Raw genomic sequence first — 18,655 nt, forward strand, 5'->3', positions numbered from 1 at the left:
ACCAACCTGGGAGACAGTGAGAGCTTGTATGAAAAATAAAATAAAAATTTAAATTATTACAAATAAGGCTAAAGTTTTCTTTGACTACCACCCCAAATCCAAGTTCCTGGTTATTTGTTTTGTTTGCATAATTGAGGGAAACCTTGTGAATTGCTTACAATGTAAGTGATACCAGAAGCTCACAACTTGGGACAGTAATAAATTTGTAATCTCAATTTTCTCATCCACTGACTCTTTAATACAGTCAATCGGTATGAGTAAGGGCCAGAAATTGCTCTCACCGAGGTCGCCTTTGCTCTAATTGCCAGATCTAGTGATTCTTTTCCCTCCTTACCCCATTCAACTTTTCAATTTGACTGTATAAAATTAGCTATTTCCTGACTAACCTTGAATTACTCAACAAATGCTTTCTTTCTCTAGGGACTAGGTAATCTTCACCTTTCTATTCCTTGTTAGAAGGAGGTTGTATCTATTTCCTTCTTCTCTTTGTATTTTTTAAGATTATTTTATTTTTTTAGAGACAAGTTCTCACTTCTGTGACCCAAGCTGGAATGTAGTGGTGTGATTGTAGCTCACTGCAGCCTTGAACTTGAGGACTCAAGTGATCCTCCCTCCTTAGCCTCCTGAGTGGCTAGGACTACAGGCCTAGCTAATCTTTAAAAAATTTTGCTGGGTGCGGTGGCTTACGCCTGTAATCCCAGCACTTTGGGAGGCTGAGGCGGGCAGATCACAAGGTCAAGAGATAGAGAGCATCCTGGCCAACATGGTGAAACCCTGTGTCTACTAAAAATATAAAAATTAGCTGGGTGTGGTGGCATGCACCTGTAGTACTAGCTACTCATGAGGCTGAGGCAGGAGAATTGCTTGAACCCGGGAGGCAGAGGTTGCAGCCAGCTGAGATGACGGCACTACACTGCAGTCTGGGTGACAGAGCAAGACTCTGTCTCGGAAAAAAAAAAAATTTCTTGGGTCCTGCTCTCTTGCACTGGCTGGTCTCAAATTCCTGGCCTCAAGCAGTCCTGCCAAAGTGCTGGGATTACAGAGTCGAGCCACCACACCCAGCTTCTCTTTCTTATTCTCTTGACTCCATACTCCATTTTAGCTTTATATTATGTGACTAATACTATCTTCTGACCCTGGATCATAAAGAGAATTTTCTCTCTACATTCCTGGTTCTAATGGGCTGTTTTTCTTTTTTCGGGTTTGCTTTGTTCAAGGACTAATGTTCCGACGTTTTCACAGTCAAATCTAGAACAGCAGAAGGAGATTTATCTCAGGAGTGTCATTGCTCATATAGAAGACCCAGAGGACTCTAACCAAGGTAACATGGTAACCAAAGAAAGGCATATAAAACATGTGATGTGACTTTTTCTCCCATTTAAGTACTAACCAGGCGCGACCCTGCTTAGCTTCTGAGATTGGGCACGTTCAAGATGGTATGGCCATAGACGTGATGTGACTTTTTCTTTCCAGTGTAACATAGCTTAAACTGGGAGATTGTTTAGAATTTTCTGAAATTCTTGAGAAAGACAACTTCCTTACCCAAAGATTTTCACTTTAAGGGATAGCCTAACCAGATAATTCTCAAAGTGGTTTGCTTAACCAGTGTTAGAGAGGAGTCTAAGCATACTTAGAACAGTACGTGAAAGGTACTTTAACCCAGACCTGTGCATTTTTGCTAGGGAATTTTTGTCTGAAAAATAGTAGAAGTGGACAACGAGGTGTTGCTTACTAGTTGTTGGTTTTTGAAATTTGAAATGTTTTATTTTCCCTGTTACCTTCAGCATTTAAATATAAAAGCAGGCATTTCAAACACCGTTCTGCATTTTGGCTTCTGAATAAAAGCTCTTGAAAGGTTTAACTACTTTCCAGATCCTTCAAGTTGTATTCCCCTCACTTCATTAGAAGATATTGCAAACCAAAGTGACTAGATTCTTTCTCCAGCTCTCAAGAGACTACAGTCCATGTTATTCAGCCAGAACTATTGACTGATAGGAAAACTCCTAAGTGGAGACTTATGGGAAGAACTGAAGATGAAAAGATTAGAGAGGTTTTATACTCTCATAAAGATCACTCCAGGCTAGGATGGTGGCTCATGCCTGTAACCTCAGCACTTTTGGAGGCAGAGGCAGACAGGTCATTTTGGGCCAGGAGTTTAAGACCAGCCTGGCCAGCATGGCAAAATTCTGTCTCTACTAAAACTATAAAAATTAGTCAAATCATATTCTTTCAGGGAAAAAAAAATTAGCCTGGAGTGGTGGTATATGCCTATAATGCAGCTACTTGGGTGGCTGAAGCACAACAATCACTTGAATCCAGGAGTCAGAGGTTGCAGTGAGCCAAGATCATGCCACTGCACTCCCACATGGGTGTCAGAGTGAGACTGTCTCAAAAAAAATAAAAAAAATAACTCCATATTCGGTCATCTCTATTCATTGAGAAAACTTCATTTCAGTGGTGGTAGGTTTAAAGATAAGGAATTGGAAATGTAGAGAGGAGTAAGATAGGATCTTATCTCTTTGGGAATTCATAGTCCAGAGAAGAAGGTAATTACACTGCAGTATTGATTAATGCTCTAATAGAATTAAATATAAAGCACAGTAGGAGCAGGGAAGGAGCCCTTCTGCTTGTGTTTGGGAAAAGTGGAAGATGGGGAAGGAGGATGCCCTAGGTGGGCTTCACAGAGAAGATAATTCGTTTAATTACTCTGAAATCTATTGTAAATCACTAGGGAGGGTTTTAGGAGAACTTTTGGTGCTTTTGCAGAGAAGAGGAGACTCTTCTTTTATTTGACAAATTCTGAATCATTTAGTAGTTTTTTTCTTGTTTGTTTTGTAGGACTATGAGTGAAATGTTTAGAACTCTGAGATACCAGTCAGAAGAATTTTTTTATCCCCTATCCTTTTATTTTTTATTCAGTATTTCATAAGCAACCAAATATTATTCATACTGACTTCTTAGCCCTGTGCTTATGAGATCCCTTTGCTTGAACTGTTTTAGCTCTGGTAGAAGTAGAGAAACCTCTCCTCCCTACCCCTCCCCTCCCTGCATCATTGGAGAGGCACATTTAAAAGAAATATGTCTATATCGAGCTCTATGGAAGAGGCCTAGCCATGTCATTGCTTTTCACTGTGTGAGCTGACTCTTTTTTTTATATCCTAGGCAGTTGACACCGATGATATCCAGTTACATTTTCTCTCTCATTTGGAGCATTTAAAGAAAATTCTCTAGGCCCCGAAGAAAGAGTTAGGTGGTTTTTTATACCCTAGTTTGAAAAGGGAGGGGGAACCTAGCTGAAGCAATTTTTTACAGAAGCAGAGCAAGCAAAAAGTTAAAAGATAAACTAATACATAAGAAGTAAACAGTATTAGGTGCAGGGGCTTAAGCTGTTACAAAAGACATACAACTTATAGATATGGGGGCTCTGGGTACTTAACATCTGCATTCCCAAGGGCTGCTGGTACCTCTTGACTTGGTATCTTATCAGTAAATGCATTCCTGGGTCTGCTTGGAGTCAGCTTAACCTAGCTACATGCTCAGGGGAAAGGGGGAGAAAAAAGAGGGCAAGTGAAGAAACTAACTTGGAGTCTGTCCAGCTCAAGAAGCTAACATGAAGTCTGAACAGCTCTCAGAAAGAGAGTCACTTAGGCTAACAAAGGGTAGGTTATGACAATAAAAATGTTGAGAAATGAAGGTGAGTGGTGATTACATTTTCTACTTTTGTGTATATTTGAAAATTTCCATAATTAAAAAGTTTTTTTTTAAGTGCATCTTTTATTTTCAACATCACAAATTAAAAAATTTCAAAGGCCTCTGACACTTCCTTCTGCCTTCCAGGAACCCAGTATAATGTTAAGTTTTTCTGTCACTTTCCATTGCCCAGTATTCCTACATCCAAAATTTTAAGATTTTTTATATACCATATTGTAGGGGGTGGGTGGTATATTCTTCACCTTTCCTTCATTTGTATGTGAATTATAGTGCAGCCAGAAGTGCAAAACGGGAGCATATCCTCCTCCTCTTTGAAATGTTTATTGCATTTAACCTTGAAAAGGTGTAATTGTTCAGACACAGAGAAATTAGTAAAGAATAGATTCAAATGTAGTTCTTTCCAGTTCAGTTTGAATCCTGTCCATTGGGTTAGTTTTCTGCTTTCACTTTATCAATAGTGTGTATATTAAATTGATGTAGAATGTAACAAAGTAAATCATCCTTCAACTCCATTATTCGAATGGAAGTATAATCTCTTTAGTATCACGTTGGCTTTTACTGTAATAACAAATAACAAACCACTTCCTGTCTGGTATCCCTGCAAATGGAAAACTTTATATGAAATTATAAGTACTGGCTGGGCGTGGTGGTTCACGCCTGTAATCCTAGCACTTTGGGAGGTCGAGGCCGGTGGATCACCTGCGGTTGAGAGTTCAGGTGCAGCCTGACCAACATGCAGAAAACCTGTCTCTACTAACAATACAAAATTAGCCAGGTGTGGTGGCACATGCCTGTAATCCCAGTTACTCGGGAGGCTGAGGCAGGAGAATTGCTTGAACCCAGGAGGCAGAGTTTGCGGTGAGCCAAGATTGTGCCATTGTACTCTAGCCTGGGCAACAAGAGTGAAACTCCGTCTCAAAGAAAAAAAATTATAAGTACTTAAAGTACAAAAGGACCATTAAAAGCTTCTCTTTAATCTCCTAACACATAAATCTCTTCTATGTATCTTTGCCAAGTGACCATTTAGCCTTCTCTTAGAGTTCTAATAATGCAAAACGTATTACCTCATAAGGCAGATCATTCATTGCTTAGAAAATTCTAGTTGTTAGAAAGTTATTCCTTACATTGAGTCAAATGTGGCTTCCCTGTAATTTCTATTGGTAGTTCCTAGTTCTGCCCTCTAGCACCATGAAAATTAACTTTGTTCTCTCTTTCATTTTTTATTCTCTTTTGGGGGGGTGCGGGGAGTTACTGAGTCTTGCTCTGTTGCCCAGACTGGAGTGCAGTGCTCCATCTCAGCTTACTGCCATCTCTCCCTCCTGGGTTCAAGTGATTGTCCTGCCTCAGCCTCTTGAGTAGCTGAGACCACAGGCATGGGCCACCATGCCCAGCTAATTTTTGTATTTTTATTAGAGACAGAGTTTCACCATTTTGGCCAGGCTGATCTCAAACTCCTGGCCTCAAGTGATACACCTACCTAGGTCTCCCGAAGTGTTGAGATTACGGGCGTGAGACACAGCACCCGGCTCATTTTTTTATTCTTTCAGACATCAGAAATAATGACTCTCTATCCTACAAAGAAAAAAACTTAAAATCACCTATAAATCCATTTTGCCACCTAGAAATAGCAAAATTAACATTTTGATAATTATCTTTCCTGTAAGGTAGAATATACATATACAGAGAAATTACATATTAATAGTTTATAATCTGCTTTCTTTGTACTTAATGTATTTTAAGGACCTTTTCATGTTAAATATTTGAAATTAAGATTTTCAGTGATTACAAAATATTTTATTGTATAATTATTTTATCTTGGTAAATTAGATTGCGTCCATTTTCATTAGTAATGCTGCAGTGAACACTGCTGCACTCCAACCCAGAAGACAGAGAGACACTGGCTCAACAACAACAACAACAGAAAAAACAGAAAATGTTCATTTTTGACTGGGTGGAGTGGCTCATGCCTGTAATTCCAGCACTTTGAGAGGCCAAGGCAGATGTATCACCTGAGGTCAAGAGTTCAAGACCAACCTGACCAACATGGTGAAACCTGTACTAAAAAGACAAAAATTTGCTGGGTGTGGTGACAGGCACCTGTGATCCCAGCTGCTCAGGAGGCCGAGAGAGAAAATCTCTTGAACCAGGAGACAGAGGTTGTAGTGAGCCAAGATTGCGCCATTGTACTCCAGCCTGGGCAACAAGAGCAAAATTCCATCTCAAAAAAAAAAAAGGAAAAATGTATTTTCTAAACATATAATTTCTTCTACATTTATTAACTAGCATTCTTTTATAAAGATTTTCTATTTTTTTAGCATTACTATAACCTCATGGATTTTTTTAAAAGAATCAGTGTGTTGTAATCAATTATAGTTACTGTTCTTTTTTTCTTTCTAATGCTCAGTTTGTCTCAAATTTGATAAATGGGAGCTCCTTCAAGCCGACTCTTATTCTTATTGACATGATCTCATTAATCTTTTTTTAAATTGTGTTTAAAAACAAAAAATACACCTAACATAAAATTTACTATCTTAACCATTTTTAAGTGTACAAGTTCAGTAATGTTACACATATTCAAATTGTTGTGAAATTTATCTCCAGAACCTCTTCATCTTGCAAATTTAAAACTCTATGCCCAAGCAACAGTTAATCCTTCTCTCCCCTCAGTCTCTGGTAACCATCATTCTGCTTTCTGGGTTTTTTTTTTTTTTTATGACTACTTTAGATATCTCTTCTAAGTGGAATCATACAATATTTATCTTTTTGTGACTGGCTTATTTCATTTAGCATAATGTCTTCCAGGTTCATCCATTGTGGCATGTTGACAGGATTTTGTTCCTTTTAAAAATTTTTTATTTTTATTTCTTTCTTTTTTCTCACCACTCAATTATCTTCCTTTTTAAAGCTGAATAATATTCCACTGTATGTACATACCATTTTGTTTAATCCATTCATCTGTCAGTGGACATTTGGGTTGCTCTACCTCTTGGCTATTGTGAATAGTGCCACTTTGAACATTGGTCTACAAATATCTCTTTGAGACCCTATTTTTCTTTTGGATACATATACAGAAGTGGGATTGCTGGACCATACGGTAGGTCTATTTTTTAATTTTTTGAGAAACTTTCATACTGTTTTTCACAGTAGTTGTACCATTTTACAGTCCTATAAACAGTGCACAAGAGTTCTAATTTTTCCACATCCTTGCCAGCACTTGTTTCTTGTGTTTTGTTTGTTTGGTTTTTTTTTTTTTTTGAGGCTGGGCGTCTCACTCTGTGGCCCAAGCTGAAGTGCAAGGTACAACCTTGGCTCACCAGAACCTCTGCCTCCCAGATTGAAGCGATTCTCATGCCTTAGCCTCCCAAGTAGCTGGGACTTCAGGCGCACGCCACCACGTCCAGCTAACTTTTGTATTTTAGTAGAGATAGGGTTTTGCCATGTTGGCCCAGCTGGTCTCAAACTTCTGAGCTCAAGTGATCCTCCCATCTCAGCCTCTCAAAGTGCTGGGATTACAGGCATGAGCCTGCACCTGGCCTGTGTATTTGTTTTCATTTTGTTTTTTTTACAGTAACTATCCTAATGGGTGTTAAATCAGTATTCATTGTTTTTGTGTTACAATTAAGTAAGCATTGTTCACTGCAAAGCCAAGTAGTATATTATGGCTTCATTTTCTTTCTTGAATTGTTTATCTTTGTAGAGTTGTTAACTGTTTCACTTTGTTTCATTAAATGTTTTTTTTTTTCTGGAGACCTTTTTCCTGGAGCCCTCTCTTCGGCTGCTCCAACTTGCACTGCTTGTTCTTTAGCCCTGCACAGAGCTGTCATCCCAGGATTTTCCTTTGCTGCTCTCCTGGGTTGAAACCTGTTTCTTGGATGCCATAGCTTCCTCTTTTTTATCTTTGGTTTTAGTAGATGACATCCTCTGAGAATATCTAAGAAAGGGTGCATAGATTTTTTTTTTGGTCTACATATCTGAACATGCCTTTATTCTATCCTCATAATTGATAGTTTGATATAGAATTCTAAATTTAAAATCCATTTTTCCTCAGAAATTTGAAGACAATTGGCATTGCTCTTAAGAAATCTGTTATCAATTTAACTTATTTCTTTGTATGTGATCTTTTTCTCTCTGAAATTTCATTTGTTTGTTTGTTTGGAGATAGAGTCTCACCCTGTTGCCCAGGTTGAAATGCAGTGGCATGATCTGAGCTCACTGTAACCTCTGCCTCTCGGATTCAAGCGATTCTCATGCCACAGCCTCCCCAGTAGCTAGGATTATAGGCGCACACCACCATGTCCAGCTAATTTTTGTATTTTTAGTACAGATGGGGTTTCACCATGTTGGCAAGGCTGGTCTCAAATTCCTGACCTCAAGTAGTCTGCCTGCCTCAACATCCCCAAGTGCTGGGATTACAGGCGTGAGCCACTGCACCCGGCCTGGAAGTTCTTAAAGTTCTTAGTGTCTTCTTTTTATTTGTTGTATTCTAAAATTTTGTCCCAATTATTGAAATATTTTGATGTGGGAACTTTTTACCCCTTTCTATGCCTTTTTTTTTTTTTTTTTTTTTTTTTTAAATAGAGACAGGGTCTCACTGTATTGTTCAGGCTGGTCTCAAACTCCTGGGCTCAAGTGATTCTCCCACCTCAGCCTCCTAAAATGCTGAGATTACAGGCATGACCCACTGTGCCTAGACCATCTCAGTGGTCTTTTTAATCTGGGCATATATCTTTTATATATCCGGGGAATATCTTGCATTTTTTCCTTTTATAATTGTTTTCCCTCTGTATTACCTGTTCTTTCTTTTGTGAACTCCTAATAAATAGCTATTGAACTTTCAAGGATTGATGTTCTAAGTCTCTTTTTTTTCTTTCCTTGTTCTGCCTCACTCTAGTCTACTTTGTGAGATATTTTCTCAACTTTTTCTTTCTGTCCTTTTATTGACTTCTTTATTTCTACATTTACATTTATGATTTCCAAGAGTTCTTTGTTTTATCCCCTTTTCATATCATATTTTATGAATTAACTTCTCAGCTTTTCTGAAGATATTTTTTTCTTTTTTGTATGATAGTTGAAATGTAATACACTGCAAATAAGCATATAATTTGTTGAGTCTAGGCATATGTATGCACTTTGTGAAATTATTGCTCTTAAGATAATAAGCAGATTGGACTAAAAAACTTCCTTTGTTTGTACACCTTTGTAATTCCTCCCTTCTGCCTTTCTCTGCCTCCTCTAATCCCCAGGCAAGACTGACCACTGATCTAGTGTCTACTGCAGATTAGTTTGCATTTTCTGAAGTTTTATATGATGGAATCATATACTATCTACTCTTTCGAGTCTGGCTTCTTTGTCTCAACATAGTTATTTTGAAATTCATGTTGCATGTATCAAGTTTATTTCTTTTTATTGCTGAGTAGTATTCCATTATGTAGATTTATCCCATTCATTGTTTACCCATTCATTTAGATGGGCATTTGGCTTATGTTCAGTTTCTGGCTATTAGAGATAAAGCTGTTAGGAACATTCATGTATAAATCTTTGTATGGATATGCTTTTATTTTTCTTAAGTAAATATCTAGAGTAAAATGACTGGGTCATATGGTAGGTGTGTTTAAGACACTGCCAGACTGTTTTCCAAGGTAGTTGTACATTTTTTATTTCTATTAGCAGTTGTATGAATTCTGGTTGCTCCCAGCCTTACCAACACTTGGGTATGGTCAGTATTTTTAATTTTTTCCCCAACTTTTTAATTGTAAAATACATATAATATACATACAACCATCTTTTTTTAACCTTTCTTTAAGAAAGAAAAAAAATTTTTGGCTGGGCGTGGCGACTCATGCCTATAATCCCAGCACTTTGGGAGGCCAGGGCAGGCAGATCACCTGAGGTCAGGAGTTGAATACCAACCTGGCCAATGTGGTGAAACCCCATCTTTACTAAAAATATAAAAATTAGCCAGGTGTGGTGGCGGGTACCTGCAATCCTAGCAACTTAGGAGGCTGAGGCAGGAGAATCACTTAAACCCAGGGGGCAGAGGTTGCAGTGAGCCAAAATCATACCATTGTACTCCAGCCTGGGTGACAAGAGCAAAACTCCATCTCAAAACAAAAAAAAGCTTTAAAAGTGTACAGTTTGGTGGTATTAAGTATATTCATATTGTTGTACAGCCATCACCACTACCCATTTCAATAATGTTTTGGTCTTACACATCTGAAGCTTTTATTTTTTTAGAGATGGAAGTCTTGCTATATTATGCAGGCTAGACTCAAACTCCTAGCCTTAAGCAATCCTTCTTCTCAGCCTCCCGAGTGTCCGAAACTACAGGCGTGCTTTGCTACACCCAGTACAAATCTGAAGCTCTATACCCGTTAAACAATAACTCCCATTCCACCCTCTCAGAGCCCCTGACAACCACCATTCCACTTTGTGTTTATGAATTTGACTACTCTAGGTACCAGCTATAAGTGGAATCTGACAAAGTAGTATTTGTCTTTTTGTGACTGGCTTATTTCATTCAGCGTAAGGTCCTCAAGGATCACTTACGTTGTAGCATGTGTCAGAATCTCCTTCCTTTTTAAGACTTAATAATATTCTAGTGTATGGATACCACATTTTGATTATCCATTTGTACATCAATGGACACTTGATTTGCTTCCACCTTTTATCTGTTGTGAATAATGCTGCTATATGTATGCATCTACAAATATGTTTTTGAGACCATGCTTGCAATTCTTACGTACTGAGAAGAGGAATTGATAGATCATATGGTGGTTCTATTTTTAACTTTTTTTTTTTTTTTTTGACATGGAGTCTAGCTCTGTCACCCAGGGAGTGCAGTGGCACAACCATAGTGCACTACAGCCTCAAACTCCTGGCATGAGTCTCCTGAATAAGGTTGAGCTATAGGTTCACACTACCATGCCTGGCTGATTTTAGTTTTTATTTTTAGAGACAGAGTCTGACTGTGTTGCTCAGGCTGGTTATGAACTCCTGGGCTCAAACTATCCTCCCACCTCAGCCTCTTGAATAGCTGGAATTATAGGTGCATACAGCTGCACCCAGACTGTTTTCTGTCTTTTACTTATTTATTTGTTTTTGAGACAGGGTCTCACTGTGTCACCGAGGTTGGAATACAGTGGCATGATATTGGTTCACTGCAATTTCTGCCTCCCAGGCTCAAGCAATCTTCCCACCTCAGCCTCCCAAGTAGCTGGGACTATAGACTTACCACCACACCTGACTAATTTTTAGGGCTTTTTTGTTTTTGAGATGGAGTCTTGCTCCGTCACCCAGGCTGGAGTGCAACAGTGCAATCTCAGCTCACTGCAACCTCTGCCTCCCGGGTTTAAGTGATTCTTCTGTCTCAGCCTCCTGAATAGCTAGGGTTATAGGTGTGCATCCACCATGCCCAGCAAATTTTTTTATTTTTAGTAGAGATGGGGTTTCACCATGTTGGCCAGGCTGGTCTTGAACTCCTGACCTGAAGTGATCCGCCCACCTCAGCCTCCCAAAGCACTGGGATTACAGACTTGAGCCACCATGCCTGGCCTAATTTTTTGTATTTTTGGTAGAGACCGTGTTTTACCATGCCACCACAGCTGGACCCCTGTTTTCTGTTGGTTTATTATTTTTATTTATTTATTTATTTATTTATTTATTTTTGAGATGGGATTTTGCTCTTATTGCCCAGGCTGGAGTACAATGGCACTATCTCAGCTCAGTGTAACCTCCACCCCCCCGGGTTCAAGCAATTCTCCTGCCTCAGCCTCCTGAGTAGCTGGGATTACACGCATGTACCACCACACCCGACTAATTTTGTATTTTCAGTAGAGATGGGGGTTTCTCCATGTTGGTCAGGCTGGTCTTCAACTCCCGACCTCAGGTGATCCACTCACCTCGGCCTCCCTAAGTGCTGGGATTACAGGCCTGAACCATGCCCAGCCTTTTTTTGTTTTTGTTTTTTGTTTGAGACAAAGTCTCGTTCTGTAGCCCAGGCTGGAATGCAGTGGTGCAATTTTGGCTCATTGCCACCTCCATCTCCTGGGTACAAGCAATTCTTCTGCTTTAGCCTCCTAAGTAGCTGGGACTACAGATGTGTGCCACTATGCCTGGCTAATTTTTGTATATTTAGTAGAGATGGGGTTTCACCATATTGGTCAGGCAGGTCTCAAACTCCTGACTTCATGATCTGCCTGCCTCGGCCTCCCAAAGTGCTGGGATTACAGGCATGAGTCACCTTGCCCAGCCTATTTTCTGTTTTTTAATGGGGGTCATCCTAATGGTGTAAAGTGGTCAGTTTTTATAATTTTAGACATTCTAATATGTGTGTAGTGATAGCTTGTAGTTTTCATTTGCATTTCCCTAATGAGTAATAATATTGAGCATCTTTTCATGTACTTGTTTGCCATTTGTATATCTTCTTTGGTGAAGTATTTTTTGCTCATTTAAAAAATTGGATTATTTTATTATTATTGAGTTTTGAGAGTTCTTTAAATACATATTCCAAATGCAGGTTTCTTTGCCAGATAAGTAATTTGCAAATATTTTCTCCCAGTATATTTTTTGTCTTTTCATTACCATGAGTGTCTTTTAAAGAAAAGATACTCTTATTTTGATGAAGTAAATTTGTTTATTTTTATTTATTTATTTTTCTTGGTAGTCACTGGTTATAGCAGATGAAGTAAGTTTAATCAGGTTTTTAAAATTTTTACGGATTATGCTTTCCTATGGTATCTAAGAAATCTTTTCCTAAAAGAGAGGCCACAAAAATTTTCTCCTATATTTTCTTCTAGAAGGTTTTTTGTTTTTTTTTTTTAATTCTGTCTCCATAGACACTGCCAAAAATTGCCAACACCAACCCTATTTCAAGTCGTCATGGTGGGGTATTGGGAAAAGTTTTCAATTAGCAATAATCGAGCCTTGGATAAATCTCATTGGCTGTGATACTGCCACTGTGCAAAGCTTCTAGAAGTTTTATAGCTCTAGGGGTTACATTCCTTTTAAAATTCATTCTGTATGTGGTGCAGGATATGAATTAAAGCTTGTAATTGTAACCAAAAAAATGGTTTTATAAGGGATTAAAAAAAAAAAAAAGCTTGTAATTGCAGAACTTCGAGGCTGAGGTGGGAAGATTGCTTGAGCCCAAGAGTTCGAGACCAGCCTGGGCAATGTGGTGAAGCCCTGACTCTACCAAAAAAAAAAAAAAAAAAGTTAGCCAGGCATGGTGACACACACTTGTAGTCCTAGCTACTTGGAAGGCTGAGGTAGGAGGGATCACTTGAGCCCAGGAGAGGGAGGTTGCAGTGAGCTGAGATCCCACCACTATACTCCAACCTGGGTGACAGTGTAAAACTTTGTCTCAAAAAGAAAAAAAGGTAGGAACATAAGGCTTATTTTCTTGGCACATGGATATTCAGTTGGTTCTTTACCATTTACTGAAGAGACTGCATTCTGCATTGAATTGTCTTTGTACCTTTGTCAAAAATCAGTTGTCTAGAAAAATCAGCTTTCCAGAAAAAAAAAGGCTAATGTGTTCCACTAATGTTCCTATTTTTTTGTTGTGTTGGCTTTTGTAGATTGTTTGCATTTCCATAGACATTTTAGAATTAGGATATCAATTTCTTTAAAAAGGCCTGCTAGGATTTTGATTGGGATTGGATTTTTATGGGGATTGTATTGAATCTATTTAAATAAATAAAACTGAGGGAGAAATAATATTTATTTTTTTGAGATGGAATCTCGCTTTGTTGCCTAAGCTATTGTGCAGTGGCACAATCTCAGCTCACTGTAACCTCTGCCTCCGATTCAAGCTATTCTCTTGCCTTAGTCTCCCAAGTAGCTGGGATTACAAGCACCCGTCACTACACTCAGCTAATTTTTGTATTTTTAATATAGATGGGGTTTCACCATGTTGGCTAGGCTGTTCTGGAACTCGTAACCTCAAGTGATCAGACCCCCTCGGCCTCCCAAAGTACTGGGATTACAGGTGTGAACCACTGTGCCTGGCTTGAGCCACCTGACTGGGCTGAGAATTAATGTTTTATTACTGAGTTTTTTGATCAAAATCATCTTTAATTTCCTTCAGCAATGTTTTGTAGCTTTTGGACAGTCCTGCACATCTTTTATCCGATTTATCCCTGAGTGTTTCAAATTGTGATGCTTTTGTAAAATGATGTATTTTTTTAAATTTCAATATCTGTTTATTGCTATTATATAAAAATCTAATTGATTTTTGTATCTTGATCTTATATTCTATAATCTTCCTAAATTATTTTATTAGTTTTGGTAACTTTTTAATAGATTTCATCAGGTTTTTTCTGTAGGTTTTCGTATTGTCAGCAAATGCATTTTTACTTCTTTCTGACTTGGATCCCTTTTATTTGTGTTTCTTGTGCTGTCTAGGACCTCCATTTAAGTACAAATAATGAGCTGTATTCTGTTGTTGATTTTTTTCTTTTTTTTTTTGAGATTGAGTCTCACTCTGTTGCCCATGCTGGAGTGCAATAGCTCAATCTCAACTCATTGCAATCTCTGCCTCTCAGGTTCAAGCAATTCTCCTGCTTCAGCCTCCTGAATAACTGGGACTACAGTTGCCAACCACCATGCCTGGCTAATTTTTGTATTTTTGGTAGAGATGAGGTTTCACCATGTTGGCTAGGCTGGCCTCGAACTCCTGACCTCAGGTGATCCGGCCTCCTCAGCCTCCCAAAGTGCTGGGATTACAGGTGTGAGCCACTGTGCCTGGCCAATTTTTTGTATTTTTAGTAGAGGTGGGGTTTTGCCATGTTAGCCAGGCTGGTCTCAAACTTCTGGCCTCAAGTGATCTGCCTACTTCTGCCTCCCAAAGTGGTAGGGTTACAGGTGTGAACTATTGTGCCTGGCCGTTACTGATTTTTGAAAAACATTTAGAGCGGGGCACAGTGGCTCATATCTGTAATCCCAGTGGTTTGGGAGGCCATTGTGGGAGGATCATTTGTGCCCAGGAGTTTGGGACCAGCCTGGGTGACAGAGCAAACCCTGTTTTATTACTGAATTTTTTTGAGATAGGGTGTTGTTCTCCGTCTCTCAGGCTAGAGTGCAGTGGTGCCATCTCGGCTCAATGCAGCCTTGACTTCCTCAGCTCAAGCAATCCTCCCTCCTACCTCAGCCTCCAGAGTGGCTGGGACTATAGGCATGTGCCACCATGCCTAGCTAATTTTAAAATTTTTTGTAAAAATAGTCTCCAGCCTTGGCCTCCCAAAGTACTGGGATTATGGACATTAGCCACCATGCCCAGACTGTTTTCTGATTTCTATTCCAATACATATGCATATATTTTTTTTCCTTTCTGCCCACTTTGGGTTTCATTTGCTCTTTTTCTAGTTTCTTTAGATGATTGCTACTTATGATCATTTGAGACTTCTGTATGTTTACATATATGGTTTTTTTTCATTGTGGTGGCACATACTTGTAGTCCCAGCTACTTGGGAGGCTGAGGTGGGAGGATCCCTAGAGCCCAGGAGGTTGAGTGAACCAATGTCGCATCATGGCACTCCAGTCTAGGAGTGAGGCCCTGTCTCAAAAAAAAAAGGCGAAATAGAGATGATGTCTCACTGTGTTACCCAGGTTAGTGTCAAACTGTTGGCCTCTCAAAGTGCCATGATTGTTGGGCATAAGTCACTGTGCCTGGCCTTGTTTTCTAGCTGTTTTTTTTTTTTTTTCTGAGACAGAATTTCTCTCTTGTTGCCCAGGCTGGAGTGCAATGGTGTGATCTTGGCTCACCACAACCTCTGCCTCCCAGGTTCAAGCGATTCTTCTGCCTCAGCCTCCCAAACAGCTGAGATTACAGAGTTGCACCACCATGCCTGGCTAATTTTGTATTTTTAGTAGAGATAGGGTTTCTTTTTTTTTTTTTTTTTTTGAGACGGAGTTTCGCTGTTGTTACCCAGACTGGAGTGCAATGGCAAGATCACAGCTCACCGCAACCTCTACCTCCTGGGTTCAAGCAATTCTCCTGCCTCAACCTCCTGAGTAGCTGGGATTACAGGCACGTACCACCACGCCCAGCTAATTTTTGTATTTTTAGTAGAGACGGGGTTTCACCATGTTGACCAGGATGGTCTCGATCTCTTGACCTCGTGATCCACCCGCCTCAGCCTCCCAAAGTGCTGGGATTATAGGCGTGAGCCACGACGCCAGGCCAAGATAGGGTTTCTTCATGCTGGTCAGGTTGGTCTCAAACTCTTGGCCTCAGGTGATCTGCCTGCCTCAGCCTCCCAAAGTGCATAAGCCACTGCACCTGGCCTGTTTTCTGACTTTTTAATGTGGAAGATCAGATCACTGATTTCTATTTTCTCTAAGCATTTAAAGCCATGGCTTCCCTTAAGGCATTGCTAGCTGCATTCCACACATTTTGATACTCTTGTCACCCAGGGTGTAGGGCAATGGCATGGTCTCTGCTCACTGCAACCTCCGCTTCCTGGGTTCAAGTGATTCTCCTGCCTCAGCCTCCTGAGTAGCTGGGATTACAGGCACGGGCCACCATGCCCAGCTAATTTTTTGTATTTTTAGTAGAGATGGGGTTTCAACATGTTGACCAGGATGGTCTCGATCTCTTGACCTTGTGATCCACCTGCCTCAGCCTTTCAAAGTGCTGGGATTACAGGCTTGAGCCACCGCGCCCAGCCCATCCTTGTAGTACATTTTATCTTTTCTTCCTTCTTCATTCCCTCCCCTGTATTAAGTATTTTACATTGCATGAAATAGAAACATTATAATTGCCTTTAAGTAACTGAGTTTAAGATTTACAGCAAAAGTTGAAGATTAGATGAGACTGTTTTCACCAGGCCTCCTGGTGTAGAGAATCAACCATAGAGCCGAACCACATGCTCCATCAGAAACGTGTGCTTCTGGCCAGGCATGGCTCATGCCTGTCATGAGTGCTTTGGGAGGCCGAGGCGGGTGAATCACTAGGTCAGCCTGGCCAATATGGTGAAACCCTGTCTCTACTAAAAATCCAAAAATTAGCCAGTTGTGGTGGCAGGTGCCTGTAATCCCAGCTACTCGGGAGGCTGAGGCAGGAGAATCACTTGAAACGAAGGCAGAGGTTGCAGTGAGCCGAGATCGCGCCACTGCACTCCTGGGCAACAGTGAGACTCCCATCTCAAAACAAAACAACAACAACAAAAAAGCTGTCAGATTGGCACAGCAGGTACTCAGCATTATCCATTCTCCTCCATTATGATATAAAAATTGATTCATTTTAAACTTACTTACTGTTAATAAACTGGATGTTTCCCCAAAACCAGTCACCTTCATATTTTTAGATTTAGATGAATTGTTGACCTCATTCCTGAAATATTGGGGTTTTTTCCCTTCTTAATTTCATTCTTAGTCAAAAAACAAAGGACAATCTTTACCACCTTTTAGCCACAACTTAAAATAAATCCATGGTACTGATTGTTGGTCCAAGAAAGCCCATCTGTTAGAGACTATGAAGAGAAGAGAAAATTCAAATGTTCCCATTCGTGTTAGCATCTCTAAATTTGGTAGAAGATGAGGTTGAAACTCTAAGCTAAAATAAGGTTATTGGATTATTAGCCCCACCTGGGTTTGAATCCTGGCTTTTCTCATTTACTATATGATGAGTATCTTTTCTTTCTTCTTTTTTTTTTTTTTTGAGACAGTATTTTGCTCTGTCACCCAGGTTGGAGTGCAGTGGCATGATCATGGCTCACTGCAACCTCAACCTCCTGGGATCAGGTCATCCTCCCATCTCAACCCCCCGGAATAGGTGGGACTACAAGTGTGAACTGTCACACATGGGTACTTTTTGTAGAGATGGGGTTTCACCATGTCACCCAAACTGGTCTTGAACTCCTATGCTCAAGCCATCTGCCTTGCCTCGGCCCCCGGAAGTGCTGGGGATGAGTATCTTTCTAAGCTTCAGTTTACTTGTGAATAAAATGGAGGTTGTAGAGTTTGCCATCTTTGATTGTTAGAATTAAATAAGATACATGCAAATGTTAGCTCCCAGTGTTTCTAGATCATTTAATATTATTAATAAGGGTTAGACTAGGCTGGGCGCGGTGGCTCACGCCTATAATCCCAACACTTTGGGAGGCCCAGGCTGGTGGATCACGAGGTCAAGAGATCGAGACCATCCTGGTCAACAAGGTGAAACCCCGTCTCTACTAAAAATACAAAAATTAGCTGGGCATGGTGGTGCACGCCTGTAATTCCAGCTACTCGGGAGGCTTGGGCAGGAGAATTGCTTGAACCCAGAAGGCGGAGGTTGTGGTGAACCGAGATTGTGCCACTGCACTCCAGTCTGGGTAACAACAGCGAAACTCCGTCTCAAAAAAAAAAAAATAAGGGTTAGACTAGTCTAACAATAAGTTACTAGTGTTAAGGAAAATTAAAATTTTTCGGTACATGAGCTGAGATCTAATTATTGAGACCTTATTTACAAGAGACATAGTGCTATATGATTTTTACTTTCTAATCTCAGCTATGAAATGTTGGTCCCAGAAAATTGTTTAAGGAAAGTCTATCCTATGATAGTTTTCTATTGTAGGATTTGTGGCATTGTCACTAGATATGTGACCTTGGGCAAATTAGTTAACTTTTCTGTGCCTCAGTTTCTTTACAGTTTTATATACTTTTGTGTGTAAAATGGGGAAAATACCTTATAGGATTGTAGTAAAGAATAAATGAGTTGATATATATAAAGCACATAGGACAGTTCCTTTATTTGTTTATTTAAACAAGCTTGATATATAGTGTTATTTAAATTGCTGCTGCTGGATTTGACTCCTAGTGGTTAAATATTTGAATATTAGGCTCTTTTGGCTTAACGGGCTATTCTTCTCATCATTTAACATAAATAGATATCTTTATAATCTCCATTGCCAGACTTATTTTCTAAAATGCAAGTGATAAAGAGGTGAGTGAGCTGAAGGAC

At 39.7% G+C, this 18,655-nt stretch overlaps 1 protein-coding gene and 1 non-coding gene across 8 annotated transcripts in view; one reads left to right on the forward strand and one right to left on the reverse strand.

Moving 5' to 3' along the window:
* Positions 1–18,655, forward strand: part of S100PBP (S100P binding protein) — a 39,357-nt gene that overhangs the window by 10,651 nt on the left and 10,051 nt on the right. For all 7 annotated transcript variants that reach the window (XM_035308610.3, XM_035308614.3, XM_009000842.5 and 4 more), the window contains one exon: positions 1,218–1,321. In XM_035308610.3, the coding sequence (XP_035164501.1) occupies positions 1,218–1,321 (104 nt within the window). The remainder of the gene's footprint in view (positions 1–1,217; positions 1,322–18,655) is intronic.
* LOC118143287 (U4 spliceosomal RNA) lies at positions 12,535–12,677 on the reverse strand. Its single transcript, XR_004727523.2, has one exon. It is a non-coding gene; the product is annotated as a U4 spliceosomal RNA (small nuclear RNA).

Source organism: Callithrix jacchus, chromosome 7, assembly GCF_049354715.1.
Source record: "Callithrix jacchus isolate 240 chromosome 7, calJac240_pri, whole genome shotgun sequence".
In the NCBI taxonomy this organism is placed as follows: Eukaryota; Metazoa; Chordata; class Mammalia; order Primates; family Cebidae; genus Callithrix; species Callithrix jacchus.